The sequence below is a fragment of the Hemitrygon akajei genome, chromosome 6, assembly GCF_048418815.1.
Source record: "Hemitrygon akajei chromosome 6, sHemAka1.3, whole genome shotgun sequence".
NCBI lineage: Eukaryota > Metazoa > Chordata > Chondrichthyes > Myliobatiformes > Dasyatidae > Hemitrygon > Hemitrygon akajei.
Genome location: NC_133129.1, coordinates 68,433,682 through 68,452,996, shown reverse-complemented (window position 1 = coordinate 68,452,996; position 19,315 = coordinate 68,433,682). Strand labels below are relative to the sequence as shown.

Here is a 19,315-nt window from a genome sequence, read left to right as displayed (position 1 = left end):
ATCCGGTTGGTAATGGATCTCAAGAGAATGAGCTTGTTGAATGTCTAAAAGATAGTTTTTTAGAGCAGTTTGTTGTTGAGCCTACTAGGAATCAGCTATACTGGATTGGGTGTTATGTAATGAACCAGAGGCAATTGGAGAGCTTAAGGTAAAAGAACCCTTAGGAACCAGTGATCGCAACATGATTGAGTTCAACTTGAAATTTAATAGGGAGGAAGTAAATTCTGATGTAGCAGCATTTCAGTGGAGTAAGGGAAATTACAGTGGTATGATGGAGGAGTTGGCCAAAGTAAACTGGAAGGAGCTGCTGGCAAGGAGATGGCTGATGAACTAAATGAGTATTTTGCGTCAGTCTTCACTGTGAAGACACTAGCAGTGTGCCTGATGTTGTAGTGTGTGAAGGAAGAGAAGTGGATACAGTTACTGTTACAAAGAAGAAGGCGCTCAAAAAGCTGAAGACCTAAAGCTACATAAGTCACCTGGACAACAGGAACTGCACCCTGGGTCTTTGGGCCCACAGCAGTAGATTTTCCAACTTCCCCGACGACACATGGGTCTCCTGCCATGACACTGACCCTTGATCCGCCCATCTCCATAGCCCTGAAATCTTAGGCTTCCAAATCCTTGCTATGTTGTTTACTAACATCATTGCCACTATTACAATCTGCTGCTGCTGTTAAATATGTATGCTTGTCCCATGATGTTATATTTATAGGTTGGCCCTCATTGAACCAATATGAGCCCTTAGCTTTTTGATAACTTTATTGTAGAGTGAGGGAGATGTTGAGCCACCTGGCTTAAAACTATTCATTCAAATTGCTCCAGTTCATTTTGCAAAGAATTGGCCAAAAAACCTCAAGAAAGATAACATTGTATATACATTTTTCAGGTCTACACCTTCCAGCTACGTAAAGCTCAAAAGGTTTATACCTGGTCTATTATACCTGGTCCATTATACCTGGTCTACTCTCTTAAAGTACCAGGATTGACAAAAGATTTGACATCATTTAGAATAGGGTTTCTGTTGACATCAGCCAATGAATTGCAGGCAGTGTGGGCCATATGATGGAGCACATGGCCAATTACTTGAGGCAAACAATCAGTGTAATCAAATATTGATTCGCCAATGAAACATAGCACATCCGCAATAAGAGAACTGGAGTCAACGCTTCAGGTCAGAAACCCTTAATCAGTTCTGAAATGACTAGTTTTCTCTTCCCACAGATGCTGCATGACCTGCCGAGTAATTTCATTGTTGTCTGCTTTTGTTTTAGATTTCTAGCATCTGTAGTTCTTTAGTTTTTGAAAGAAACTGAACATGCAACCATTCCAATTAATACAGTTAATTTTGCCATCGAAGTATGGCAGAAGGAATTAAACTAAGCAAATTATTTGCATAAAACCAATCTCAATCTCCTATAGCAATGTATCACAAGGAAATTAGTCTATTACCTCCATTCTGGCAGAGGAGAGTAATCGTGCAGTTACAGCTCTGAGCATGTTACAGATCTTTATGGATAACAGTAGAAAATAACAATTTCAAACAACAGCAGAGCTAAAAACAAACATTATCCTAATAGTTGCTCAAGTGGTTAGGTTATTTAGACCAGTGGTGTAAATTCATTTCAGATCTTTGAGATCTTTGACCATTCACCCCAAACATGCCCATTCCTGCCAAATAAAACTTCTGAAGTTAATTATATTTTTCATCTATTAGTCTGTTCCATTCTAAGTTATGACACTACATTCTCCCCCAAAGCTCCTCCAAAGCTCCTTCCTGGGCAATTAGTTCCTGGCTGCCATCCCTATTTGAGTGAAAAAGTTCTTCTACATCTCCTCTCTAATCCTTCTGCCAATGGTCTGAGTTTATACCCCAGTAAGGGCTAAGGAAAAAAAAAAGCCCCTTATATCTTAGTCTCTTATAACTTTGTGTACTTCCCTTAAACCACCACACAGCCTCCCCTGTTCTTTGAATTTAGAAAATTACGGGGTGATCTAATCAAAGTGCTTGAGATTATTAAAGGATAGAAGAGTTACAGAGATACTATTTTCTCTAGTGGGTTTCATCAAAAACAATTGATTTAAGAATAAATCCATTCCAAGACAATATAAAAGGCAGCTCTTCACAAGCATAATCACAATCTCGAACCCTCTCCTTTAAGAAAGGTTTGATTAACAGTTTGGTAGTACTGTACATACAGTAGTTAGACAACTATACTATGATCCAAGGACCTGGACCATTGATTCAGCAACATGACTTCCAATCCCATCACATGTCTCAGCAATCAGAATTTAGTTACATGGTATATTTATATTTTGTCTTGGAATGATTAAATATACAGAAGTGTACAGCAAAATATTACTTGGAGAAATTCAGATCTGAGCGGTATGGGAAGATTTTGGCATGGATGGAGAGAAACTTCTTCAAAGAGGTAAGTTTTGTGAAATGTTTTAAAGGGGAATAGTGAGTTTGGGGAAGGGTCGGCGAGGCAGAGAGGGATTTCCAGAACGTAGGGCCTTGGCGCCTAGGGGAGCAGTAGAAAAATGGAATGCACGTGGAAGATTATAGGGGAGCAAAGACCTCAGAGCGTTGCATTTCTGGAGAAGATTCCAGAGACCCAGAGCCCCAAACTCCTGGAAGAATTTGAAAATAAGGCTCATTGAAGTGGTTGTTCTGCCTCTTGCTTCCATTTGGATGGCTTAAGGTAGAGGGAGCAGAAACACCAATGTTGAAGAAGGACACGTTTAGCAGGCATTGATCACATGTGCTCACCACTATAAAGATAGGACAAATGTAGGACAACAGGCTCCATTACATTGTTTGATGCCACTATAATTATGGCAATTAGAGGCTATTTATTTGAAATATCCATTCATGCAATATAATAAATAACCAGCATATTCCCATGAAAATCTGTGGAGTTCGTGGAAATGATATGAGTGAAATCAGCCATTGGTAATGATGGCTGTATTTCAGTAAGTCTGTTCACAGAGCATGATTCGTTATTGACAGGTAAACCTTTATGTTTTGGAATACTGAACCATTACCTCCACTCAAATGCTATTTAGCATTTGAACTTTTATGCTGCCTAGCACAAAGATTTTCCATGTCCCGGGAGTTGAGGAGGCTCTTATCTTTCTTATCTTGCTCACCTAGACATGCAAAGCTTTCTGGATTCTGTTTCAAATAGTATATCATCTCAGAATGATCTCAGTTCATTCACCACAAAGAGCATAATACCCCCATGTTTGCTGTTTGAGATTACTGTGCATTTTTTCCATATTACCGACACCCTGTTGTCTAATAATTAGCAAGGAACCATAGTCAATAGTGTTAGTGCCTCTGAGTCATAGCTTTGTTAGTTGAAGTCTTACTTCAGAAACAAAGCGTCAAAAATCTGGACTGCAGTGCTGAGGGAGGGCAGATTGCCAGAGGGGCCATATCTTAGATGAAATGCTAAACTGTGGCCCAAACTGACCTGAGGGAATTTGAAAATGAGGCTCATTTGAAGTGATAGTTCTGACTCTGCCTCAAATTGGATGGCTTAGCGTAGAGAGAGCAGATACTGAAGATCCTGTGGTATTATTCTGAAGACGAGTAAGGGAATTCTCCCGGATGTCCTGGCTGATTAATCCCCCAACAGCCATCGCTAAAAGCAGGTTACCTGACAGTGAGTGTTCTAGAGTTTATGTGATCTCTTATGAATGAACTGGCTGCCACCTTCTATTTTGTGTCAATGGCCGTGCTTCAAAAGTAGTACATTTGAGGGGTGGGGGGGGGGGGGGGTAAAGCACAGGGATGTGACAGCTGTTTTTTTAATGCAATCTTTCGCTTCTTCATTGTTAGCATAGAAGGGCATTGATGGGGATGCTAGTTCTGTTTTCCTCTTTGGCTGAAACATCCCTCTTCATGCCGCGTAAAGAACAATAGAGGTTTTCATTATTTTCAGTGAAGACTAAAACCATGCATCAGTCTGTTTATCAGCAGATCTGAGTCTGGAATCTCTTTACATCATTATACAGTAAAATAAACGGGGGGAAAATCTCATGGTCTATCTTCAAATTCCCATGTGAATTCTCTGCAAATTGACAACCAAACAATTCTGCTTGGAAAGGAGACTTACAACTTTGACTTTCTGCCTTGAAGCAATAAATGATGTGGAATGTGAAATTTTTACTTATTTTCCTGGGATGATGGACAGATGGAGTCAGGTGAAGAAGATGAACGAAAGGAAAGAGAGTTTGGGAATACTGGTGGGAGTAGAAGACAAAAACAGGTGTGGGTTACCTGAAATTGGAGAATTCTATATTCATACCATTGGGCTGAAGAGTATCCAAGTGGACTATGAAGTGTTGTTCTTCTACCCTGCATTTGGCCTCACTGTGACACTGAAAGAGGCTAAGGGCAGACAGGTCATTGATGGAAATGGGAACGGGAAGGGAGTTGAAATGACATGAACACAAGTTCAAGATCCCATTGCAACAAAACGCAGGTGCTCTACATAATGGTGTAGAGGAGGCTACACTATGAGGATTAAATGCAATAGACCACTTTGGAAAAGGTGCATGTGGGATTAGACAATTGGAAGTTATCATTATTGAATAGAGCATAAGTGGAGTCAGCAAAGTGGGTGAGAAGAGCCTGGACAAGGAAGACAGTATAGAGTGAAGATTTAGTGTAGCAGTTCCTCAACGTGTAGAAACTGGGGATGCATGTATCAAACCCATAATGTGTAAGTGAAAAGTCAACTGCACTATAGACATTCAGCTTGGTGGTAAGACAATTACTAAGTTGAGGATATTGCCTAGAAGTCAGGCAAAGGCCCAACTATTCTGAGATACTTAAAATAATCCACATTTGTAAGCAGTATGACAGCTAATTAACGATTCCTTTCTACTCATGGACTCTAGATTTACATTGGGAAGACATATTACCCTTTCTATTCATTGAACCCATTCATTATACTAAACTCCTGTTATCTCAGCTCCAAATCTTGCTCAAGGACATAGCTGTTCTCTTCTCTGCTGGTTATACTCTGAGCTGCAGTGTCCACTGCTGAATTCCGAGCATGAATCCAGTTTCTATAATCCCACATTTCTGATTTCTGATCATAAACATAAAGACCTGAGCTTCCCCGGCAGGAGGGAGGAAAATGAATAGTTAGGAAGGTTAATTGACTGTTGTAAATAATGTAAATATGAATAATTATCACAGACTCTCAGCTTAACATCACTTGAATGGTGCTTGATGTGTATATCTTAACCAATGAGACAGAATGCTGTATTTAAAAGAGATAAATTTTATTGGAACTTATTTCAAAGGAATAAAATATTCAAAGGTTTTGCTATTGTTTACTAAGCCTTTGAAAAATCAAATCCAATTTGTGTTAACAATTTTACTATAAAGATTGAAATAAATTTTGACAATAAAGTATCATGGTGTTACAGTATGAAATGAAGATATTGAAACTGGTGGTTCAATTGCAAAATCACCAATTCATTTTAATCATGAATGAGCCTATAATCCCTTACACTACAGGTCAACGTGTTGGCCATATCTTTATCGTGTTCATCAGAAGAACAAGGAGTAGCATTTACTATAATGAAAAGCTAATTGCCACAACTTGGAGTGCCCAAGTAAAATGTCCTGCTGTATAATTCAGTAAGATTCATGTAAGAATAAAGCACCCAGTGCACTGTAATTAAAGAATAAGTGAAACTAAAACCAGAGGCAGGAATGTGTCACATGGGCCTGCAAGTTTTTGATAAAAGCGCATCTGACTCATGACACCACTTCTTCCTCCCATCTTCCATTGATCAGTCCTCTAGAGTGTAAATTTCTCAGTATACATTGAATATAGGTTTCAAAGTTTCAAAGTACATTTATTGTCAAATAATGTATAAATTACACATAGGTGTAAATGGATAGTTAATCTTGCAGGCAGAGTTAATCCTAGAGTTGAATAGCAAGGCTTTGGATTGTAGCAGGACCAGGTGCAATGTGGATTAGAGTATACCCTGCCCACAAAACATTGCAAAGTCTTGTCCCCCGGCTTGCTGCCTGTCAAAGTCATTAAGATTTCCCAAAGCCTTGCAATCCCCTGACATTCAGAAACATTTAGAAACTTACAAAATAAACCAATTGATTTCTAATATTATAAATTTAAAAAATAAAATCACCAGAAATGCTTTTAAACAAAGAAAAATATTATATCATTAATAAAGCATAGCTTATTCCTGCCTTTATTCAACTTGAAAAAATCTCATTCTGGTTAAGTAGCAGGTGTAGCCTGGTGCAATGTCTAAGATTGTGGCCCACTGCCTAAAAAGTTCTCTACCATTAACACCACACAGACAGGAGGTGGAACTTGGCTGGGCTTTTGGGCCTTCTGCATTTGCAATGGGAATGCTGGGCTTGCCAATACTTTTGCTGAGAATTGCCAGTCATTCCATACAGATTGGCTGGTACATCCCTGTAAAATCTGAGCCAATGAGTGAAGAATCTTCTCTTATCTCAGTCCAAAATGACCAGTTTGTGTTGAAACTGGCTCTACATAGAAGAGGAAGCGTGAAGTTAAACCTGGAGAGGCGGCAGCAAAATCTGCCGGAAATGTAGCCTTTAGAAACAGATGAAATGTGCAGGGGGCTTAGTCTAATATCCATACTCTCCCCACTTTGCAGACTGAGAGAACTGTGCTACCCTGCTCTCTTCCTCATCCTGTACTACGTGCAGCCACTCTTCTGTGAAATAGATTTGGTTTATGTTAAGGTATTTGCTGTACTTGGCTGGAGACTGATGGCAGTGCAATCCAGTCAGTAACCTAATTCAGTTGTCTGCCTCCTGTTCTGTAAAGGGAATGTACTTCCTTGCAATGGGTCTAAAGCATAGCCATTAGTAGTGTAGAGCAGACGGTCTTTACTCTTGCACGTATTTGAATTGTAGTGAGGTGCGTGAAGCACTCCGTAACTCAGATCTGTCACTACTGAATCAACACGCTATGTATCCTCAGAAGGATGTGGTAGTGAGAAGCAGGATAACCCACAAGTCAGCTCCATCATTCAGTATGGAGGAACAAGCAAGCTGCTGGAAGAACTCAGCAGTTCAAGCAGCATTCATGGGAGGAAAGGAATTGTTGACAATCTGGATTGAAACCTTGCATCAGGACTTGTGAATCTATCCCCTCACAGAGAAATACTTTTCTGTCCTCTTTAGATTTCTAGCCTACACAGCTGAATTGCCTAAGCCAGCACGTAGTTGGGTATGGAGAACAACACTGAGCAAAGTACAGCAGTACTCCCATCTCTCACTTGGAAGATGGTATTTTTAAGTTCTACTCGAGCACAGAAAGCTAAGAAGACACTTTGTTGCAGCACTGAGGAGGTGCTGCTTTTTGGAAATGTTAAACCAAAAACACTTAGATGGACGTAACAGATCCCAAGATCGTTATTCCAAAGAAGTACGACAGGGATACTTCCTTAATTACCTGTCAAACAACATCACTGAAAAAAAGAAATTGACTGGCCATTGGTATGTTCTCCTTCTGAGAATTTGCCACACGTGGATTGATTGTTTGGTTTCCTACAAAATAATGATGGCTCTTTCTGTAGTTGTCACACTTTACCTTGCATTCTATTATTGCTTTACGTTGTACTGCCTCAATGCAATGAATTGATCCGTATCGCAGTGCGCAAGACACATTTTTCACTATATGTGACAATAATAGACCAATTCCAGAATTCCACAGAGTCAGGGCACAGAACTTCTGATAGAAACTGAAACAGCATCTTCCTTTAAAAGCAGGCTTATTTTTAGAGCAAAGTGCCATAAACGGAGGATTGTTACATAGTACCAATTCTCTATGTAAAATTGATCCAACCACTTGGAGCAACAAAATCAGGGAACCATATACTCTTTAGCAAACTACCTCTGTAAATCAGAAATCGACACACTGGAGAACTATGCTGCGTCGCTTTAAATGAAGTAACCTGCTACAGGCAAGCTCGAAGATATGGGGTGCGTCAGGCTGCTTTCCGCAGATCTACTCCTATTATAATCGCTTTACTCTTTTACATCTAAATTCCAAGCTGCCATTGCCTTTCTCTTGTGCTGTCTCAACGTACTGATGTCATGAACTGGCCTGTATGGACGGCGTGCAAAACCATTTTTCACTGTAGCTCAGTACATTTACAGTAATAAATCAACGTACGTTTCACACTCAGTGCACAGCACTCAGCAGCGAATGTTGAAAGTTCATCGCACAATGGATAACGCTCTCATTTTACAGGGCTTGTTTCGTACAGAGGCTGCCGATCGGGCTGGAGTGGGGCTTCTTCCTCTGTCACCAGCTACACAATCTCCAGAGAGTGTCTGCACGTTTACTCTACAGGCGGCGTGCCCACGGATTCCTGGTGCAAGGCGAGCTTTCACGCTCATTGCTCCACGCTGTCTCGGCACAAATAAATGCAGCTATTCACAAGTGGAATCAATGGCAACGGTTAAGTTGTAGAGGCTCTTTTTCCCAGACGCTCTGCAAGCCATGGTTCCCTTTTGTGTCCACAACACCTTACTGTTGAAAATAAGGCAAATGATTTCCATATGATTTAATTTCATTTTCTTAAACACAGTGCTGTTGTAGAGAAGGTGAGCTGCTGTGTTGTCTGCCTATTCCTTCTATATAAAAACCTCTTATTAATGATGTAAGGGTCCAGTCTTGGGGACCCTCAGGCAGTCAAGTGACCCATCACTCAATCTGACTGCTATCTCTAAGTCATAAGTGGCTCCAGAGGACCTGAAGCAAAGGAAATCTGAAAAGGAGATAGTTCCCTTTTTCTTCTTTATTGAAGCCCTTTATAAAATGTCATCATAGATAACTTATTGAAAGTCCTATAATAATTGCAAAACATGCTCCAGACAGATATTAGGAGGGAAGTATCTGTAAAATTCAGCTCGAACTCGAGTGCCTTGGTTCTACAGGGCAGGGCCCCAGCTGGTGAAATGGAGATTTTGGGGTCAGAGTATCTAAGAGTCTGGTTGGCATGGCATGTGCTCTCGCTGTCCAAAGTTAAACATGGTTAGGCCATCAGGGCAGCTGCTGCAACGCTCATCAATCTCGCAGGGTACACTGGTACGGAGGCCAGTGGTGAGTCAGACCGGGAGTGCGGCCGCCATCCTCTCATGCATACGCTTCAGAATGCGGTGGATGCTGGCGAAGCTCGGCCTGTCTGAGGGCATGTGGCTCCAGCAGAGGCGCATCAGGTTGTACAGCTCCGGCGGGCAGTTCTCGGGGCAGGACAGGATGTTGCCATCTCGGACGTAGTAGATCACCTCCTCGTGGGCCATCCCGTAGTAGGGCTGCATGCCGGATGAGAAGATCTCCCAAAGGACCACGCCGTAAGCCCAGACGTCAGATTCTGTGGTGTAGCGGTTGAAGAATATGGACTCAGGAGGCATCCACCTGATGGGGATGGCATCATTCTCGTTGGCCTTGTAGTAGTCGGCGGAGTAGATGTTCCTGGAGAGGCCAAAGTCAGCAATCTTCACCACCAGATTCTCTCCGACCAGGCAGTTCCGGGTGGCCAGGTCCCGGTGGACAAACTTGCGCTCTGACAGGTAGCTCATGCCGGCTGAGATCTGCTTGGCGATGTTCAGCTGGTCGGCGCAGCTGAGGGGTGCCAGGTGTCCGCCCGGGCCCTCAGTGCAGCTGCTGCGGTTGATGGTGAGGCCACTGCTGGGTGACCGCCTGCGCAGGTACTCGTTCAGGTCACCGTACGCCATGTACTCGAAGAGCAGGCACATCGGCTTTCCAATGGCGCACACTCCTGCGGAGAGAGACAGCAAGGAATCAGAGACACGTGAGATTCCGTATACGCTGAAAATCTTGAGCAACACACAGGTAAAATTGGAGGAGCTCTGCAAGTCAAACAGCATCTATGGAGGGGAATAAATAGTCAATGTTTCGGCCGAGACTCTTCATCGAGACTCAGGATCTCAGCTTGCAATGTCGATTATTCAGTTCCTTCCATAGATACCGCCTGACCTGCTGAGTTCCTCCAGTATTTTGTGAGAGCAGGAGATGCTCAGGTATAACATCTTCCTGTGAAAGCTTAATAGCATCTGTGGAAAAAAAGTAGCTTCAGATTGAAGACCCTTGATTAGATATGAAAATAAAACAAATTAATTTTAAGCAGGAGAGAGGGTGGAGGAGGGTTGGATAGGAATTAGGAAATATTTCTGATGGGTTATGGTCCAAGACACTGCCGTGATTCAGTTGGCTACAGCCTTGCCTGGTTAACAGGTCAATGAGGACAATTGGATTGAGAAATTAACTAGGGATAGTCTCATTGAAACACACACAATTATTACCAAACTGATGCCTGGGGAGTCTAAATAAAGTGGTCGCATTCTCAAAACAAAAAGCTGGGTCATTCAGTACTGAAATGGGAAACAATTTCTTCTTCTTGACTATGGTGAGTCTTTAGAATTGCCTTCCCAACTGATCTAGTTGCTGAGCAATTTTTGGACAGAACCCGATGGACTTTTGGATTGTTACATATTCGACAGATTATAGGGAAAGTAGCACTGAGGTAAAAGAGCATCTGAGATCATACCGAGGAGGTATGATGGGCTGAATGGCCTGCTCCTGCTTATATTTCCTGATGTTTTCAGTCCTTCAGCAGGCCTAGGTTCTTCTGGACCAGTTGATGGACAACAGAGGAGTCCAGGGGAAAATGCTGAGGCAGAGCCTGTGGCAACATAGTCAAAGGACAACAGGTAGAGGAGGAAGAGAAGATATCCAGCAGGAGCAGGTTAGTCTGTACTCACAGAGAGAAAATGCAAGGCAGTACCACAGAGGGATGACAGATAGAGAAACTGATCTTCAGAAGTTATAGAATTCAACATTGTAGAACTTAGACTTGTTCAACGAGATTACCTCTTTACTTGCCCTCATTTCACAGCTTATCTTTAAGCTGTTTCTCTCTTATGGTCCCTACTTAACCATTGATCTGATGAACTTGTCTATAACTAACCTATGCAGTAACCTATCAAAGATATTCATAGTTCAAAGTACATTTATTACCAAAGTATGCATACAATATACAACTTTGAGTTCTGGCTTCTTACAGGCAGCCACAAACCAACGAAACCCAATAGAACTCATTAAAGAAGACCATCAAACAACTAAAGTGTGAAAAAAAGAACAAATCATGCAAACAACAAAAAAAAAGCAAATAATAAGCAGACTAAATTTCAGGAAAGTGATTTCACAGCCACGAAGCTAGTTCATCACTGCAACGAATCCAGGAGCCCGTTAGTTGCAGTCCACAGCCTTAGTTCAGCACAGAGATGAGGAAACCTCATGGAGCACTGAGTTGAACATTGGCCCATCCTTCGACCACCCAGAACACCCCGAGCTTTTTAATCTGGCCTTACGATTGAATCAGTCAAACATCGGCATGTTCCATGCTCTTGGACCCAGGCCCTGTTACTTCGATTTGGCCCCAAGTCCACTCCAGTAACGGCCAAATGTTGGTTTATTCCGCATTCTCAGGCCTGGGCCCCACCGCCTGGATTCGGCCCATACTCAAACTTTGCAATTTGGCCTCGCACTTAAATCAGCCAAACATCAGCTCGTTCCTGACTCTTTAGGCCTGGCCCTGCTGCTTCGATTTGGCTCCAGTTCCACTCCGGCAATGCCCAAGCATTAGCTCGTTCCTCGCTCGCGGGCACTGGCGCCTCAACTTGGCTTGTACCTGTCATGCTGCAACCTTACTGCACCACCAAGACTTCAGTTCACACCATAGAAATGCCTGTTCCTACAGGGAGTGCAAAAACTCAGCTCTGAAAGAGAGCATACAGACTATCAATTGCAGTGATCATTGTCCTGAAACAATGTAATTAATAGAGAGGTTAGTAGATTTTTTTGCTGCCAGTAAGGTGCTGCTGTGTCTCCCCAACACCATTTTAAACTGTATTTCCCTGTTTTCCTTTCATTCCATCCACATCATCTCTGCAATTCTCTTTCTCACCTCTGATGAAGGATCTACAATTTGAAAGGTTGACTATGTTCCTCTCTGCAGAGATGCAGCCTCTCCTGCTGAGCGTTCCCAGCATTTGCTGCTTTTCCTTCAGATTTCAATAATCTAATTTTATTTTTTGATTTGCATTCCCTAGGAATTAGGTTATGGGGCAATCTGAATGAAGCTTCCCAAATGTTAATAAGGACTGATGAGATAGACAAAGTGAAATTGAATTGGCTTGACAGCTTAGATGCAGGGAGCACATTTCTCTTGGCTGAGAAGTCTAGGACTAGGAGACACAGATCCAGGATAAGTGGTAGAAAACGTAGGATTGAGGGAGGAGAATTTCTTTTCACTCCATGGTGGACCTTTGAAATTCTTTAGGTCTGAAACTTGTAGGAGTGGAATTCTTATGTTCATTCAAAACTGAGTATGATGCATTTTTGGACATGACAGAATTAAGCAATATGGAGATAATGGCAGTGATGTAAAAGATCAGCTCTGATCTTGATGAATGGCTGGGCAGATCTGAAGGGATATATGATTTAATTCTTCTGTTTTTAAACCCTTAAACTATTGCTGTGGGTTGAAAGGTCCAAGATTAGGAAGCATCATCCAAAGGAGTGAATTTGGGTTACATTCTAGACATAGATGCTTGTGGTAATGATGCTGGGTCAATTACATCAGTGATTAAGCAATTCTTAATGTATATTTAAGACAGGGATAAACACAATGATCTCACTGAATAGTGAGGCAGGCTTGAGGTTCTGTTAATGCAGAATCTGGAGCATAAAACAATCTGCTGAAGGACCACAGCGAATCAGGCAGCAAGTGCCGAGGGAAACGGACAGGCCATGTTTTGGGTTGAGGTGAAAGGTCTTGATTGAAAACATTTGATTGTCTATTTCCCAGCCCAGATGCAGCTTGACCCACTGCGTTCCTCTGGCGGTTGTTTTTGTTTTGTTCGGTCTGTTACAGTGCTTCAATTGTTTTCACACTGTAAAAAGACAAAGTCAGTGATGGGTTCTGGATAGAGTAAGTTTAGCAGGCTTGAAGGCCGGGTGATAGCTGGTGCTGAAGTCAGGGAATAACCACAACAAACACATTTCTAAGTTCATGCCATCAGGCGAGGGAAGGGGAAAGGGCAAGCAGAGCAGGGGTCCCCTGTGGCCATTCCCCTCAACAACAAGTATACCGATTTGGATACTGTTGGGGGGGATGACTTACCTGGGACAAGCTGCGGCAGCCGGATCTCTGGCACTGAGTCTGGTTCTGCAGTGCAGAAGGGAGGGGGGAAGAAGAGGAGAGCGGTAGTAATAGGGGACTCGACAGTTAGAGGTACAGACAGGAGGTTCTGTGATCGTGACAGAAACTCCCGGATGGTTTGTTGCCTCCCAGGTGCCAGGGTCAGGGGTATCTCTGATCACGTGCACAGCATTCTGAAGTGGGAGGGTGATCAGCCAGATGTCATGGTACACATCGGTACCAATGACATAGGAAGAAAGAGTGAGGAGGTCCTGAAGAGTGAGTGTAGAGAGCTTGGTAGGAAGTTAAAAAGCAGGACCTCGAGGGTGGTAATCTCAGGATTGCTACCTGCGCCACGTGCCAGTGAGGGTAAGAGTAGGATGCTCTGGAGGATGAACATGTGGCTGAGGAACTGGTGTAGGGGGCAGGGTTTCAGATTTCAGGATTATTGGGACCTTTTCTGGGGCAGGTGGGACCTGTACACGAGAGATGGGTTACACCTGAACGACAGGGGGACCAATATCCTTGCAGGGAGGTTTGTTAGTGCTGTTGGGGGTGGTGGGGTTAAACTAGATTTTCAGGGGGATGGGAACCAGAGTGACAGACCAGATAGTGAAGCGGGGGTGAAAATAAATGATGTTAAAGTTTCATGCAAAGTCACAAATAGAAGGGTTGTGTGCGGTGGTAATAATCTTCTGAGGTGTGTCTATTTCAATGTGAGGAGTATTGTGGGGAAGGTAGATGAACCGAGGGCATTGATTGACACGTGGAATTATGACATTATAGCCATTAGTGAAACTTGGCTACAGGAGGGGCAGGACTGGCAGCTTAATGTTCCAGGGTTCCGATGTTTTTTTGTGTTTAAATGGGTTTTTTGCGTCTGTATTTACTAAGGAAACTGGCATGGAGTCAAAGGAAATAAGGCAAACAAGTAGCAAGGTCATGGAACCTATACAGATTGAAGAGGAGGAGGTGCTTGCTATCTTGAGGCAAATCAGAGTAGATAAATCCCCAGGACCTGACAGGGAATTCCCTTGGACCTTGAAGGAGACTAGTGTTGAAATTGCAGGGGCCCTGGCAGATATATTTAAAATGTCAGTATCCACGGGTGAGGTGCCAGAGGATTGGAGGATAGCTCATGTTATTCTGTTGTTTAAAAAAGGCTCTAAAAGTAATCCGGGAAATTATAGGCCGGTAAATTTGACGTTGGTAGTAGGTAAATTATTGGAAGGAGTACTAAGAGATAGGATCTACAAGTATTTAGATAGACAGGGACATTAGGGAGAGTCAACATGGCTTTGTGCGTGGTAGGTCATGTTTAACAAATCTGTTGGAGTTTTTCGAGGAGGTTACAAGGAAAGTGGATGAAGGGAAGGCAGTGGATGTTGTCTACATGGACTTCAGTAAGGCCTTTGACAAGGTCCCATGTGGGAGGTTAGTTAGGAAGATTCAGTCGCTAGATATACATGGTGAGGTAGTAAATTGGATTAGACATTGGCTCAATGGAAGAAGCCAGAGAGTAGTAGTGGAGGATTGCTCCTCTGAGTGGAGGCTGTGACTAGTGGTGTGCCACGGGGATCAGTGCTGGGTCCATTGTTATTTGCCATCTATATCAATGATCTGGATGATTATATGGTAAATTGGATCAGCAAATTTGCTGATGATACAAAGATTGGAGATGTAGTGGACAGTGAGGAAGGTTTTCAAAGCTTGCAGAGGGATCTGGACCAGCTGGAAAAATGGGCTGAAAAATGGCAGATGGAGTTTAATACAGATAAGTGTGAGGTATTGCACTTTGGAAGGAAAAACCAAGGTAGGACATACAAGGTAAATGGTAGGGCACTGAGGAGTGCAGTAGAACAGAGAGATCTAGGAATACAGATACAAAAGTCCCTAAAAGTGGCGTAACAGGTAAGTAGGGTAGTAAAGAAAGCTTTTGGTACATTGGCCTTTATAAATCAAAGTATTGAGTATAAGAGTTGGAATGTTATGGTGAGGTTGTATAAGGCATTGGTGAGGCTGAATTTGGAGTATTGCGTGCAGTTTTGGTCACCTAATTACAGGAAGGATATTAATAAGGTTGAAAAGTGCAGAGAAAGTTTACAAGGATGTTGCCAGGACCTGAGAAACTGAGTTACAGAGAAAGGTTGAATAGGTTAGGACTTTATTCCCTGGAGCATAGAAAAATGAGGGGAGACTTGATAAGAGGTATATAAAATTATGATGGGTATAGATAGAGTGAATGCAAGCAGGCTTTTTCCACTGAGGCTAGGGGAGAAAAAAACCAGAGGACATGGGTTAAGGGTGAAGGGGGAAAAGTTTAAAGGGAACATTGGGGGGGGGGGCTTCTTCACACAGAGAGTGGTGGGAGTGTGGAATGAACTGCCAGATGAAGTGGTAAATGTGGGCTCACTTTTAACTTTTAAAAAAAAACTTGGACAGGTACATGGATGAGGTGTATGGAGGGATATGGGCCAGGTACAGGTCAGTGGGACTAGGCAGAAAAATGGTTCGGCACAGCCAAGGGCCAAAAGGCCTGTTTCTGTGCTGTAATGTTCTATGGTTCTATGATGGAGACCCTTCATCCAATAACGGGTCTTTGATCTGAAATGTTAATCTGTTTCCCTTTCTACAGTTGCTGACCCGCCTGCTGAGTGTTCCCAGCATTATTTATTTTAATTATGCAGCACCTCAGAAGAACCTTAATGTCTGACAGGCTCTCAGAAATAAGATGGAAAATGCTCTAGAAATGCTCATCTTTCCATTAAATTTAATCTCAATTATCCTCCTAGTGCAATTCTCGAGGAAATTGTCTTTGATCACAACTAGAACCTTACAACTGGAGTTCTGCACAACTCCATTGAAAAATAAAGATGAACATCTGGGCATCATTTTTCATTTGCTGATAAGACCTTAACAACCAGTTGTTAAAAGGAAAAAGGAAGGCACAGTTGTATTGACAGGCTCCCTCTGATGTCCTAGATGTAAAGTGGTGTGATTGTATTTATTCATGTCTGTAGTCAAGGGATTATCTCCTCAGAAGGCTGCACTAATCACCATATGTTGTTTTAACTTGGCTTGGCAGTGAGTCACTGTCACTGTCACCACTGGAATGGAACCCTTGGAGACCATGGTCCATTTTTGTGATAATGGGCAGCAAACAGCTGCAACTCCATTTAATCACCCAAACTCAACAATTTAAAACTATTTGTGACTGCTTGCATTTTATTTAGCTACCCTCAGTCCTTTGCTGAGGGACCTGAATTAACTTGGCATCTCCCAGCATTAACGACTAAGTGCACAGCTTTTGAGAGATGTTACCATGAAATCTACTGCAGACACCATTACAGGCAATTCCTATGGACTATTGTGAGCACCAGTTCATTAGAAGAAAGACTATTCTTCTCATCTCTCCGTTCAAATTTTACTGGAGTTAAACTTGGGTTGACCATAATAACTACAGTTCTGGTAAGCTGCATTTCAGGATATTTTCCCTCGCTTTGGGAAAAGAAACCCAGGTCATAGAATACTGGAAGCTAAACCCCCAATATTATTAGCCCCAAAGTAGATTTCATAAACTCAATGCAGCTCAATTTCAGACACAGCACCTATGACATTGATGGCGAAGAGGTGAATTGTAGGAATTCTTTTCAGAGGACATGCTCCAGTGCATCATTTTGTTGCCCTCGGTAACACCTTCATTTTGACCACATTTCTAATGTAGAATTTTCCCACAGGCTTGAAGAGCAGTTTTATAACATAATGGCAGCGTATGGATTAGACTACATGAGGAGATACTGGGGTAAATGACCATCAGCTGGGGCAAAGAGTGAGGTTTAAGGGAGGAACAAGAAGTAGAGAGGAGGAAATGTCTGCAGAGAAGGGGTTCAGAAGTCAGGACCTTGGAAGGGGAGGACTGTCGTTCAGTAGTTCAATACTTATGTCCATGGATAATGGAAGGCATGAACAACAGAGTTGTCAGAAGGAGGAGATTTCGCGGATCAGGAAACCATGGGGGGCAGGAATTTGAAAGCAAGGAAACGAATGCAAATTGAGCCATTGCTTGAGCAGAAGTTATTGTAGGTCACCGAGCACAGAGGTGATGGGTGACGGGGATGATATTTGCATAACCTCAGGATAATGGATAGCAGAATTTAGTTGATGGACTGTTAAATCTGGAGGCAACAAGGGCATGAAAGTGGGTTTGAGTGGCAGATGAGTCATAGAGTTGTAGAGCATAGAAACAAGCCTTTCAGCCCAACTCATGCAATTCGATGTCTATACACTGATCCCAGTTGCATATATTAGGCCCCTATTCCTTTAATCCTTTCCTCTCCAACGATCTGTCCAAATGCCTTTTAATTATCACAATTGTACCTTTCTTTAACACTTCCTCTGGTTGCTCATTCCATATAACAACTATTAAATAACTTTCCTCTCAGATTTCCTTTATGCTTCTCTCCTCTCACCTCAAACTTACACCCTCTAGTTTAAGACACCTCAACTCACGGATAAAGACTGTGACAATCTAATTCATATACACTCAGAAACAATATACTCACCAAAAACGATGTTCCCAATATTTATATGAGAAAGTTTCTGTTGTCCAGCACTAAATGTGGCTCAATTTAGACCGAGTAAAGGGATTGAGAATATTGGACTAGCGAAAGTTTAAAAAAAGAAATGGGGCTAGAAATTCTTTTATATAGAGCTTTAGTTTTCTGCAGCCATGCAGAATTAGCCTCCACAACATAAGTTTGTTGAAGCAGATCCAAGTTAAAGAAATCTCCAATATCAGGCCCAAGTCTGTGTAAATTGGCATTTGTAGCCCTTTACAGACATGTGCCTTTGAGTCATATTCTTACACCCCAACCTATTCACTACCCTAACCTTCCTCTCCTCAATCACTTAGAGGCAAGGATGCATTCCAATAAACCACTATTCTCATCGTAATGCTCCTGACACTGAGACAATTGATTCTACTGTTCCCTAAATTGGCATTTCAACAGTGAAGCTATTTCCTCTGTGTAGGAAGACCTTTGTTATTGTGATCTTAATCTAGATTTTATTAGGCGAACAAGGATTATTTATTAGTCAAATGGGCCAGCAATTCTTCTTGATATGCAGACATTTTATCAGACTCCTAACAGCTGGATTTTATTCTCAAATTTTCTGTGTTTCCATGATCTTGAAAGTTTGCTCGACATTATTACTGCTTTTAATAGTGTTTTTAATGAGGCCATTTTGGCTGAACTTACTAATTCAGTAGCATGATAGTATAGTGGTTAGCACAATGTTTTACAGTACCAGTGACTGGGGTCCAGTTCCCACCACTGACCGTAAGGAGTTTGTATGTTCTCCCTGTGACTGTGTGGATTTCCTCCGGGTGCTCCAGTTTCCTCCCACATTCCAAAGACCTACCGATTGGTAGGTTAATCGGACATTGAGAATTGTCCCGTGATTAGGTTAGGGTTAAATTGGGGGATTGCTGGGCAGCACAGCTCAAAAGGCTAGAAGGGCCTATTCTGTGCTGTACATCAATCAATAAATAAATAAATATTATCTTCTAAGATAGTAATATTTCATTCAAACAAATGCAGCATGAAAGGGGTTCGGCTTAAGACTAAGTGTAATTACAGGTGAACATACTGTATACTCATGTAGCTGTCAGGCTATGCTAATTTCCACAGCCAACCCCAAAGCCATTCCTTGTACAACTATAAACAGAGGGGTCATATGTTTCTTAAATAGATATAAAGGTTACTATTGTCACAATTTCAATGGAAAGCAGGAAAGCTCTCCTGAACTTCTGGGAGCTCAACATTTATCCTGCAATGAACCGCACTAGAAATCAACTTTTGGGTTATTTTTGGGAGCTTGCTATGGACAATTTGGCTTCCAAAGTTCCTGTGTTCCATTCTGAACTTGTGAAATTAACTAAATGAGAGGAACCTCATTGACACTACGTACATAAGCAAAAAAAAAACAGTCATTTTTCTTGCTAATTTTTAGATTCCCACTGTAAATGCACTAGTTGCACTTCCCAAAACGC

General features: G+C 42.2%; 1 protein-coding gene across 2 annotated transcripts in view; it reads right to left on the bottom strand.

Moving 5' to 3' along the window:
* Positions 1-5,290: 5,290 nt before the first annotated feature.
* Positions 5,291-19,315, bottom strand: part of musk (muscle, skeletal, receptor tyrosine kinase) — a 177,094-nt gene continuing 163,069 nt past the window's right edge. For both annotated transcript variants that reach the window (XM_073048585.1, XM_073048584.1), the window contains one exon: positions 5,291-9,819. In XM_073048585.1, coding sequence (XP_072904686.1) covers positions 9,146-9,819 — 674 coding nt within the window. In that variant the 3' untranslated portion in view covers positions 5,291-9,145. The remainder of the gene's footprint in view (positions 9,820-19,315) is intronic.